Source organism: Babylonia areolata, chromosome 1, assembly GCF_041734735.1.
Source record: "Babylonia areolata isolate BAREFJ2019XMU chromosome 1, ASM4173473v1, whole genome shotgun sequence".
In the NCBI taxonomy this organism is placed as follows: domain Eukaryota; kingdom Metazoa; phylum Mollusca; class Gastropoda; order Neogastropoda; family Buccinidae; genus Babylonia; species Babylonia areolata.
This window is the reverse complement of record NC_134876.1, coordinates 47,955,278-47,968,314: the sequence shown is the minus strand read 5'-3', so window position 1 is coordinate 47,968,314 and position 13,037 is coordinate 47,955,278. Positions and strand designations below refer to the sequence as shown.

The following is a 13,037-nucleotide window of genomic DNA, read 5'->3' as shown; positions in this document are numbered from 1 at the left end:
CAACAAAAAGACACAATGATACATGCATACTAAAAACACACGAATACACCCGCACGCACAAATCATCTCGCTCCAAATCCAACCCACAAACCCACACCCACTCCACAAATATGCACACACACACACACACACACACACACACACAAGAGCACCAATCACATCCTGGCTGTTCAAGGCATATGAACATGTGTGCATTTAAAAATAGTAAAAATAATAGGTGAGAAATTAACTTGTTAAAACATAAAAGTGAAGACAAGGAGATTCACCCAAGGAACAGCTTTTCATTTTCAATCTTCTCCATGTCTCCCTTGGTCTTCCACGCACACTCTCGCGTTCTTAGCTTTGTTTGACCTAAGTTTGTCTCGAAGAAAAGGCAAAGTGAATGAAGAAGATGCTAGTGATGAGAAAACCACATAGTGAGAGAGAAAAAAAAAGGAAAAGTATTTTCCTTTCGACTGGTTCGTGGAAAGAAAAAGAAAAACGCGGAGGTCGTTACAAATGTGATACCGCAGTAGATTATTTTCGGTTTCGCTACATACAAAGCTGGAAAAAGCAGCCAGGCAAATTTATCGCGGACGTAAACACAGACACCTTGCTATCTCTCCCGGTAGCTGAATTTAGGACTTCTTAAAACGGTAATTCTATCTTACCGAGTCTGAATTTAGAGAGAGAGCAGAAGGAATCGAAGATACCAGTGCAAACAGGTAAGTAAGTAATTAAATGTCCACAAGTGTGTCTGTTCGCTCTCTCTGTGGGTGAGTTGCAGTTCAGTTAAGTTCCTTTACTTTATTCCACGTCTCTCCAAATTTCTGAGCGGTCAAGTCACTCGGATGAGACAGTAAAGCGAGGTCCCGTGTGCAGCACGCACTGGACGCTCTGAAAAAAACAAACCATGGAAACAAAAGTATTGTCCTCTGGCAAAAATTCTGCAGAAAAAATCCACTCTGACAGATACACAAACACATACGCATGCACTCAAGACCTGAATAGCGCGTTGGGTTATGCTGCTGTCAGGCATCTGCACAGCAGATGTGGGTGTATCCTGTATGGATTTGTCTGAACGCAGTGAAGCCTCATTGAAAAAGTGAAACTGACACTGTCAGGTGGCGACCGACAGATGGGTTGTGAGTTGTCGTAGATACCGAACCCGACCTCACTGCACTGCTAATTATAATGAACTTCAAATAAGAACACATTTGTGTGTCTCTGCATGCAATTGCGTGTGTGCAAGCCTGTGAGTGGCAAACGCGTTTTGTTTCTTTTTATTTATTTATTAATTATTATTATCATTATCAAAAGTTTCACCCATTTGATATGAGCGAGCGCATGCGGAAACAGAGAGAGAGAGACAGACAGACAGACAGAAAGAGAGAGAGAGACATACATACATATATGAATACAGACAGAAAGAGACAGAGGCCAACAGAAGAACACCCAACACACGTTTTACGCTTTTCTCTTTATTTACCTGTAGTACAAAGTTTCAGTAAGGTGAGAGGTCGCACATTCTAAACAAAATATACACATAGAATTTTTTTTTTACATATACAATACACGGTAATGTTTAATTTAATACACACATTAGGGTCCTTCTTGAAACATGTATCTCAAATATATAAACATACAAAAAAGAAATCGGTCTTGCTAATTTCATAACATTTCTTTTAATCTGTTCGTCGAAGTAGGATACACCACTTGCTAAAATTGCTCTAACAATCTCTCACTAACAGCACAACACATTCAATTTCAGCTTGGTATATTACAAAGCCTTCCTGCGTGAAAGAACAAAAAAAACACGATGTCAACTGACCGATGAGTTAAAGAAATATCAGAAAAGAAAAGCAGAGTAATAAGATGAAGAAACGGAAGAGAGACTGAGTGTAGGGACGAAGTAAAGAAGAAGAAGAAGAAGCAGAAGACGAAGAAGAAGAACTAAGAACTCAATTGAAGTATTAAAAGTTTATCCATGGTTTGTTCCAATGTGCCTCTGAGAAGAAGACGAATGTAGCCTATATCATCCTTGAGGGTTTCTTTTTTCTTGTCTTTCATGGTTAATATTGAAAAAGATTGTATCATCTGAAAAAAAAGATAGTAGCCAATGTAACCAATGTAACCTGCAATGGGTAACTGAGAGTTTCTGAGGATTTAACACCAAGAAACAAAATTAATATTAATACATTCATCCATTAGTTGCAGCCCACTACGATGCTATGAACATTTTTTTGTTGTTGCTAAACATATCGGATGATCGACTGATACTAAAACGATTAAAGAATATATATATATATATATATATATATATATATATATATATATATATATATATATATATATATATATGTGTGTGTGTGTGTGTGTGTGTGCGTGTGTGTTTGTGTGTGTGTGTGTGTGTGTGTGTGTGTGTGTGTGTGTGTGTGTGTGTGTGTGTGTGAAATTATAGTAATGTTAATTTTACCTCATTTAGACAATGCTGTGTCGTAATCGTTATACACAAGCATACGTATACACGCTCCCTCCCCTCCCTCACCCTCCTTTTCTTATCATGCAGAGTGACACAAACAATTAGTGACAGGAAAAAGCAAATCAGGAAGACCAGCAGTGTCCCAGAAATAAGCGAAAAGCAAAAGATTGTATAGCGAGGTATCTAAATGATTCTGCTAACTGTATGCTTGCTGCTCTGCCAACTATATGCTTGCTGTTTGAAAACAAAACAGTCTGGCCCATAAAAGCGCTTTCGAAACATCCTTGTTGAAAACAAACAAACAAACAACAACAACAACCAAAAGAACAACAAAAACATATCGATAGAGACTGTTGAGGAACTTTCCTGTTGACTGTTTTGTTTATTTGATGGTTGTTTGTTGTTGTTGTCTTGTTGTTGTTGTTGTTTTTTAATCAAGATCGCCTACCAGTAGGATCACACGTCTCTAGTATTCGTATCCGTCTGGCATTGTGATTCTGAAAGAGGACGCTGACTTTCAGGTTTAACCCTCAAGGACTACTATTTATGATACGGAGTCTGTATGGGGTTATTAGCATGCACATCGTAACCTGACTTTCCTATCCCCAGATGATAGATAGATAGATACTGAAATAGACAGATTGGAGAAAGAAAGAGAGAGAGAGAGAGAGAGAGAGAGAGAGAGAGAGAGAGGGAGAGAGAGAATAAGACAGACAGACAGACAGATATACAGGCAGACATGCAGACAAACAGACCGATAGCTAGACAGAGACAAGAGGCAGAGAGAATCATCACATCCTCAAACCCACTATCACACCCACAGCAGTCTTTGTATTGCAGTGCTTTTCTCATCAGGGCACACCTCTCTCACCATGTGTCCGGCAGCTGTTACACCAAACACAGACACAACTGGAGGAAGCGAACGCGTGAAAGGAAAGGGATTTTTTTTTTATTTTATACGCTCCTGCCCGCCCCCTACCCCCACCCACCCATCCACCACTACCATCAGGTATTGCCTACGTTCGTTTCGCCTACAGACTGACAGACTTGTTGTTTTGCCTACAGACTGTCAAACGGGTGTATTTGTTTTATCTACATTCTGTCAAGTACGTTCGTTTTGCGCACAGACTAACTTTTTTTGTTTTGTTTTTTTAACTACAGACTGACAAGTAGGTTTGTTTCGCCTACAGACTGTCAAATACATTCGTTTTGCCTACAGACTGACAACTAGGTTCGTTTTGCCTACAGACTGACAAGTAGATTCGTTTTGCATACAGACAGACAAACTTGTTTTGCCTACAGACTGTCAAGTAGATTCGTTTTGTCCACAGACTGACAAACTTGGTTTGCCTACAGACTGTCAAGTAGATTCGTTTTGCCCACAGACTGACAAACTTGTTTTGCCTACAGACTGTCAAGTAGATTCGTTTTGTCCACAGACTGACAAACTTGGTTTGCCTACAGACTGTCAAGTAGATTCGTTTTGCCCACAGACTGACAAACTTGGTTTGCCTACAGACTGTCAAGTACATTCCTTTCACCTACAGACTGTCAAGTACATTCCTTTCACCTACAGACTGTCATGCACATTCGTTTCGCCTACAGACTGTCAAGCACATTCGTTTTGCCTATAGACTGTCAGCTACATTCGTTTCGCCTACAGACTGTCAAGCACATTCGTTTTGCCTATACAGACTACCACGGTTCCTTTCGCCTGTACCTTGTGCATGAGACTACCTGTACCTTGTGCATGAGACTACCTGTACCTTGTGCATGAGACTACAGTACTATAAACATCCAAATGCATTTGTTAACGATAGTGAACTCTCTCTCTCCTAACGAACCAGTCCTTATTCGTATCTTATTAACAATGTTCGACAGCTTAAAACAATTTCAAAATCATCATGTAGTATGTCATTCCCATCTAGCCTGGATAGAAATAAATGGGGTTTTGGGGTGTTTTTTCTCAAGAACACACCAGAATCGAAACTTCATTTTTTTTACTCATATGTCCCAAATACTGTGAAATAAGAAATGAATTTTTGTAGCCCAAGTATTATCAAAATCCATCTGTGTTTGAATTATACTTACTTATGTCTAATGTTAATGAGCCTGCTTAAATTCAGCTGTTCTGTTTTCTTAATAAAGGAATAAATGTGCTAATGCAAACTACAAAACCGAAGTAAACATTCCCTTGTACACAGTACATGTGATCACTCATGGCACTGTCCGCAAACTGATCCTTGAGATATGAATGGTATTCATTTTAGAAAACATTCAGGCTTTTAAATGAAGACAATATGGTAATCCACAAACAAACACCCGAGTAAAAACAGACCGATTTTAAGAGAAAGATTCTTGAAATAGGTGGTTGATCTTATAATACATTGCAAATCAGTTCAGTTTCGAATCTTCTTTTGAGAAACATAGGGGCACAACAGAACATTATCTTGAACACAAAAACAGCTTTGTTGTGTGTATGTTTCGTTCAGAATTTATTTCAGTCTTTTACTCGTTCATAAAGGCATATTTAATCCTTTCCAGGTATTCGTGTTGCCTTTGATTGGCTGCGCGGATCACAGTTACATCACTGTTGCCCGACCATTGTGATGGAAAACAGTGTTATAAATTCTCCGGAGGGAATTTCAATGCCTGTGTGTATCTTTTCCTTACCCTCCTTTTCCAGATATGGGTTTCTGTGCACAGCACCGATGCCCTGCCCAGGTAAACGCTGTGATTCTGTGACGCAAGATGAACATGGAGCGCAGTGTATGAATAAGGAAACATTCTTATATAAGTATACGGCAGAACCATGGAAACTTTCCCAACTGAATTAACAGCTGAATGCAAATGATGAGCTCTGCATGGCTCCTAGGGTGCGTGCGTTCTTTTTTTTTTTCTTCTTTTTCTTCTTCCCCCGCCCCCCCTTCAAATTGACGTAATGGGTTTAAAATTGAATCAAGTATAAAAGAAACGTTAGATGGCTGTGGGTTTTAACGAAAAGTCTTAACTACCTTTTGAAACAAACGTTATGGGTTTAAAATTGAATCAAGTATAGAAGAAGACGTGGTATGTACACATAAGCATGGGTTAGAAAAAAAAACAACAACAAACACGCCCCCCACCCACCCCCCACCCCAAAAAAAAGCATTTCTGTGAGGATTGCGGTTTCAAACCTGGATGTGGGCAAGGTTCCTTTTTAGTACAGCGTACCACACAACTGCAGACACTGAAGCTACCTTTCCTTTCTCGCATTCCTTCTGCTAATTTACTGTTGAATCGAGTGAGAAAATGCACACCAGAACGAGAGAGAGAGAGAGAGAGGGTCGAAAGAAAGAGACAGAGAGGGGGAATGAACGGAATCGAGAGGGGAGAAGGACAGGGGGGAGGGGGAGGAAGAGAGGGGGAGAGGGGAAGAAGGGGAAGAGGGGGAGAGAAAGAGAGAGGGGAGACAGAGGGAAAGAAGGGGAAGAGGGAGGGAGAAAGAGATAGGGGAGACAGAGGGAAAGAAGGGGAAGAGGGAGGGAGAAAGAGATAGGGGAGACAGAGGGAAAGAAGGGGAAGAGGGAGGGAGAAAGAGAGAGGGGAGACAGAGGGAAAAAAGGGGAAGAGGGAGGGAGAAAGAGATAGGGGAGGCAGAGGGAAAGAAGGGGAAGAGGGAGAGAGAAAGAGATAGGGGAGGCAGAGGGAAAGAAGGGGAAGAGGGAGGGAGAAAGAGATAGGGGAGGCAGAGGGAAAGAAGGGGAAGAGGGAGGGAGAAAGAGAGAGGGGAGACGGAGGGAAAGAAGGGGAAGAGGGAGGGAGAAAGAGATAGGGGAGGCAGAGGGAAAGAAGGGGAAGAGGGAGGGAGAAAGAGAGAGGGGAGGCAGAGGGAAAGAAGGGGAAGAGGGAGGGAGAAAGAGAGAGGGGAGGCAGAGGGAAAGAAGGGGAAGAGGGAGGGAGAAAGAGAGAGGGGAGACGGAGGGAAAGAAGGGGAAGAGGGAGGGAGAAAGAGAGAGGGGGAGGCAGAGGGGAAGAGGGGGAGAGAAAGAGATAGGGGAGGCAGAGGGGAAGAAGGGGAAGAGGGGGAGAGAAAGAGATAGGGGAGGCAGAGGGGAAGAAGGGGAAGAGGGAGGGAGAAAGAGATAGGGGAGGCAGAGGGGAAGAAGGGGAAGAGGGAGGGAGAAAGAGATAGGGGAGGCAGAGGGGAAGAAGGGGAAGAGGGAGGGAGAAAGATAGGGGAGGCAGAGGGGAAGAAGGGGAAGAGGGAGGGAGAAAGAGATAGGGGAGGCAGAGGGGAAGAAGGGGAAGAGGGAGAGAGAAAGAGATAGGGGAGACAGAGGGAAAGAAGGGGAAGAGGGAGGGAGAAAGAGAGAGGGGAGACGGAGAGGGGGAAGGGGGAGGAAGAGAGGGGGAGAGGGAAAAAAAGGGAAGAGGGAGAGAGAAAGAGATAGGGGAGACAGAGGAAAAGAAGGGGAAGAGGGAGGGAGAAAGAGAGAGGGTTGGGAAAGACAGGGTGGGTAGAGAGATGATGCAGTGAGAGAGAGAGGGAGAGACAGACAGAGAGACAAAGAGAGAGAGAATTAAACAGAATGTAACTTTAAACTGATGAAAGAGACTAGAGTGCGGCCTGTAATGTAATCTTACTCTGCAATGAATTAAGAGTTTTACTTTTAGGTACGTATTCTGGGTTGGGGGAAAAAGAGAGAAAAAGGCCCTTTTTAAGAGGCTCAGGAAAACACGGATCGAGGCTAAGTGCAGCTTAAACAGCTTAAAACCTACTCTGTTTTCTATTCTCAACGACTCTAATGTTGGCCACCCGTGATTTCTTCATCACTCGGTGAAGAAGGACTTCCCCTAAAAAAAAAAAAAAAAAAAAAAAAAAAATTTTTTAGAGGAAATAGACAGACTGGAGAGAAGTGAAAACTTGTGAAAAATCGAATATCTGTCTATCTGTATGTGTGTGCAAGCGGGCGCGTGTTACTGAAGCCTGATTGAATGGGCGATTGAGAGCAGCTCTTCGTCGGACCTACCAAGGCTGGCAGCCTGATGTGCAAATGACTCCGTTTGTGAAGCGCTCAGAGCTTAGTCCCTGATCGAGAATAGACGCTATGTAAGTATCAGTAAAAACAGTGAAACAGTGAGTGAAAGTAACAAGAATATAATTATACAGTATTCACGCAGACTGTTAAAATCTTACAGAGACGGGGGGTAAGAGTGGAAGTATTAAGACAACAGCTTGTTTGCAAAAAAAGAGGAAAATACAAACCAATGCCGTCATGAAATTCTGTCGCTGCAAGAAAGTATTAAATTAATCTCTTGTGAAATGTTGTCGCAAGAAGAAAAAGAAACTAACTAATCTCTCGTAAAAGTACCGAATCTCTAGTGAAATTCTGTCGTCATATTTTTTCACTGTTATTATTACTGTTATCATTATCACCATCACGACTAACAGCATCATGTAGGAATCAAATTAACTATCGTCAAATTTCTTTACAAGTACCATGATCTAAACCGAGACACAAAATGTATAACTACCACTTAAAAATATAAGGACAAAAGTACAAACCACGTGTATGTACAACAGAAAAGGTTAATAGATATACACCAAGGAGACGTATGTGTTTAACACATACGTATCGAAAAACACAGATGTGTAGTATAAAAATCATTCAAACCAAAAAAAAAAAAAAGAAAAAGAAAAAAGAAAAAAAAAGGTAAACAGATGTGTAAATATATTATAATGAAATAAAAAACGAAACAAAGTTTATGCTCTTCTATCAGCTCGTGATTGTCAACAATAAAAATGAATCAAGAAGACAGGTGGGCTACACGATATTTTGTTCTTCTCCGAATCTGCTGGCGACAACGAAAAAAAAAAAAAAGTCGAGAAATGTGGTCGGTACATTTACTGCGTAAGTGAAGGATACAAGCACAGAAATTACACAATAATGTTCTATATGTACAGCTGGGGACGAATTGTATCATTAATACATTCACATTATCAGATCGATTCTACATTAAGTTATAAACATTTACAGGTATCACGACTTTATTCACGAAACAAAATACAACTGATGAAATATAGCCATGATCAGATAAATAGATTGATGGACAAACGGAGGGGGAAAGAGAAGGAGACAAGTGGATACAAGGATAGAACTGATACACAGGTATAGGTAAGCAAGTGTAGACGGACAGACAACTGACATAATCAGAGACTGATAAGAGGGTGAGGCAGAGGGGAGATGAGGGGGTGGGGGGGCAGAAAGAGAGAGTGAAGGGAGAGAGAATGAGGGACGGGGGAGTGTGATGGCAGAGGTGGAGAGAAAAGAGAGAAACATGTAAGACAGAAAGAGGGAGAGAGAGAGAGAGAGAGGGGGGGAGAGAGAGAGAGAGGGGAAAGACAGTGAAAGGGGAGAGAGAGAGAGAGAAAGAGGAAAGACAGTGAAGGGGAGAGAGAGAGAGGAAAGAAAGTGAAGGGAGAGAGAGAGAGAGAGAGAGAGAGAGAAAGACAGTAAAGGGAGAGAGAGAAAGAGGGGGAGAGAGAGAGAGAGAGAGAGAGAGAGAGAGAAAGACAGTAAAGGGAGAGAGAGAGAGAGAGAGAGAGAGAGAGAGAGAGAGAGAGAGAGATTATAGGGGGCTGAGTGGGTCGGACTGTCCATCAAAAAACAAAATCAACAACAGCAATAAATAACAACAAACATATATCCCAATATAAAAATCACAAAGAAAGTCTACTTGTTCACCACAAATGAACGACTAATTATTATTTTCTTCTTTTTTTTTTATAAACATAACAAACATTTGGTGCGAGTCTGTGTGTGTGTGTGTGTGTGTGTGTGTGTGTGTGTGTGTGTGTGTGTGTGTGCGTGCGTGCGTGCGTGTGTGCGCACGCGTGCGTGCAATTGTGTATGAGTGTGTGTGTGTGTGTGTGTGTGTGTGTGTGTGTGTGTGTGTGTGTGTGCGTGTTTGCGCGTGCGCGTACAGAAAACAGAATACATCAGCCCATACATACATCCGCGGATAATAACTATTATCATCATCATTATTATCTTAAACTGAGCATCATTTCTACAGTATTACAAAATAATGGTCGTTGCATTCTGACAAGAAACGAGAAAATCAAAATCCAATAAACTACAAATGAGTCATCGTAACGAAAAACACTGAAAGTAACTTTAAAGTGTATCTTTAACACACACACGCAAAAAAACACCTGCCACTTAAAAAACCCATTCATGTCATAGTTCAAAGATTTACATGCTATTCTCTAAAGAAAACGATAAAAGAACACACACACACACACACACACACACACGCGCGCGCGCGCACGCACGCACGCACAGCATGGGTTGATTCACAGAGAGCGACACGAACAACATTTACAATATGCACTTTCTCATGATAATTGCGGTGGTGGTTATTAATGATAGAGCCAATTCTTCCCATTGGAAACTCGATAACTGTATCAATGGATACTCTCTAAACCTGCTACAGCTTGGCGAACAATAATTAAAAAAACAACAACAATATCACGAATAATAAAAACAATATATGAATAATTGAATGTTTGTGTGTTTGTGTGTGTGTGTGTGTGTGTGTGTGTGTGTGTGTGTGTGTTAGGGGGAGAGTACAGGAGTGTGACTGCCATGAAACTGGCTGATCATGCCACACTAACAATAAAGAATTTAAAATGAAATAAGAAAACAACTCTGAGCTACTTGTATGTCCGCATCATGACTATTATAATTACCACAAAAAAGAGCACAACAATCTGACGTGTGACTGACAAACGGGGAAAAAAACAAAGTTAACATTTAAACAAACTGCCACTGGCCAAAGTGCGACATTAAAGCACATCCACACACACACACATACACACCGATATAACAGGGTTTGTTTTTTTTTGCGAGCCGAGGTCACTGAGGTGATCTATATGGAGTCAGTCAACATGTGCGCGCACGCTACTTACTCTTGTGCTGACAACCCGTTGACAGCAGTTGCCCACTGCTTTCTCTGTTCTCCACGACCATCTCTATCGTCAGCCATAGCAGGGATTTTTTTTCTTTTTTTTTCTTTTTTTTTGCTGGACGACTTCCACACACAAAAAAAAGAAGAAAAAAAAGAAGAAAGGATAAAATGGTGGGTGGGTGGGGAAACTTCACAACTACACGAAAATGTCACGTCTTTTTCTTTTTCACCAGAACTGCCATGGTCCAACTCCACGAATAGGGTCAGTGCCCGAGTGCTTATTCATTAGCCACAGACGAAACCTGTCCAAGATGCTTCCGCCAGCTTGCTCATCTTGTCAAGGGTGTCAACAAGTTCTTCCTCCATTTTGTCCACACGTAAGAGCTATCACACTGTTTCCAATAGATCAGTAATTATGCTTTCTCACTGAGTCCGCTGTCCTTGCATGCCTCCACCAGCAGTGGAAACGAACTCACAACCGTTGTATTCTTTGAAAGTCAGGTGGGCTCCCTGTGTCAAGCCCCTAACAGTTGTTGTGGCAGTTTTAGCAAAGTTCACGGTGAAGAGAGAGTGAGACACACACAAGCAAGCAAATATCCAACAAATCAACAAGAAAATAAAAGATTTCAAAAGCATCTTGCTGAGGTATTTGTGGACACAGACACAATACGTACAATCGGAGTCGTTCTTCGTAAAAATAGTCACTGATGAATTTCAGTGACAATAGAAACATGTTATTTCTAGACTTCATGTTGTATAAACTGTCATTTGTGATGTTCCATATTTACTATAAAAAAAACAAACAAAAAGAAGACAAATACAGGAGCAAGCAATTCTACATTGTGTGAAACCAAAATACAAAATTTTAAAGATAGTTGTGGAGAGTTTCTTTGTTGCTAAGATTTGGTACCCATCAGTTTTTGTGCTTCTCGAGTTCATCAAAGTTCTCCAAGCATCGCACTAATAGTTTTTAATGACAGCCAGTTATGACCGGTCTATGAATGAACTCAGGACTAAACGTTGCTCTTTAATCTTAACAGGACACAAGAATACTATTGCTTTTGAAGATTTCTACAAATATGAAGAGGGCATTATCAACCATTTATTGCTCTAGGTAACATCCCTTTGCAGGTCATCACGAATTCGGATCTAGACAACACACGTCAAGCTCACGGAATGAACAATGCTATGATGACGGAACATTTCTAAGACGACTTGTGTCGGCAACCAGAGATTACCCCGCCTATCATCATCATCACCATAATCATCATTGTCATCACCATCATCATCACAAAGTGTTCAAACACGTCATCCGTGAAGTAACAGTTCCCCTTGACCATGCCACATATTCCTCTCTCTGTCTCTCCACACAGTTAGCCTTTCTCTCCACCCACGCTGATAGGCAGGGTGGTGGTGGCGGTAAGGATGAGGGTGGAAGGGCAGGACAGCACGTTGCATCCAAAAACCCCAACACCCTCAACCCCCACCCCTCATTCTTGAAGAGGCTGCAGGAGGCGGAATCAGCCCCGGCACTGGCCTCGTCGCTCCCGACTGATGTAGTGGCGCAAGCGGCGGTTCCACTTCTCCTTCCAGCGCACCACCTTGGACTTGCGGTCCACGATGTATCCGGGTCGGTTGTCCCCCCGGCGGCGGCGGGCCACGATGAGGTAACGACGGTTGAGGCGAATCTTGGGGCACTTGCAGCGGAGGTCCTCGCGAGGCACCCACAGGTAGGTCTCGCCGCGCCGCGCCCGGTCGGCGGAGGATCTGGGGAAGGAGCTGATGACGTTGATGCTGAACTTGACCCAGTCGTCCTCCGTCTCCCGGGACAGGATCTGGGCCTGGATGGCTGCAACAGGCGACAGCGAGGGGCTCTTTTTATTTATTTGATTATCATTTTTTAATGATGTACTTAAAGAAAAGTTCTTTGTCCAGAGTATGTTAAAACTTGAACACACTTCAACAAATATACGAGGTCTGGAGTGTGTGTGTTAAAACTGGGATACACTACCTACCTACCTACCCCCCCCCCGTCCCCCCGCCTCCCCTCTCTCTTTCACTCTTTGTTCCGCGTTTAATACTCCCCGCGCACATACATGCACATCTTCACTGGCACACAACGCACACACTTCCACAACTACACCCCCCCTCCGCCCCCCCCCCACCACACACACACCCCACTCACACGCAAGCAAACTCTCCGTGTGTATATCTTATGAATGTCCACTCTTTTCCGTAAGTCGCACTGTCTCATAAGGATGCGATGGGCTCTGGGGGCAAGGTATCCGTATCCTAGGTGAAAGTTGGGAAAAGTAACGTACCGTTTTAAGTAGTTACTATACAATATAATGACACTTCGAATTTCGACAACAGTAAATATTTTTTTTGTTTTTCAGAACAGGGCGGCTTCCATCGATGAAATGGTATGCGTTAGTGAGTTATTTCTTGGCTTCAACAATCTGTTTGTGTATGAATGGAAGGGCAATAAGACGGGAAGAAAAGAAATGCCTTTCTGAAATATGTCAAATAAACGACTGATGTGCTGAACCGGAAAAAGCCCGATTTCAAAAAGATCTTCTCTTTTCAGAACTCACCTAATTTGTTTTCGCTCTCAGTACAACAT

The 13,037-nt window shown here is 42.3% G+C and overlaps 1 protein-coding gene across 2 annotated transcripts in view; it reads right to left on the bottom strand.

Moving 5' to 3' along the window:
• Positions 1 to 9,045: 9,045 nt before the first annotated feature.
• LOC143283544 (netrin-1-like) overlaps positions 9,046 to 13,037 on the bottom strand; it is a 151,383-nt gene continuing 147,391 nt past the window's right edge. For both annotated transcript variants that reach the window (XM_076589792.1, XM_076589798.1), the window contains exon 7: positions 9,046 to 12,263. In XM_076589792.1, coding sequence (XP_076445907.1) covers positions 11,935 to 12,263 — 329 coding nt within the window. In that variant the 3' untranslated portion in view covers positions 9,046 to 11,934. The remainder of the gene's footprint in view (positions 12,264 to 13,037) is intronic.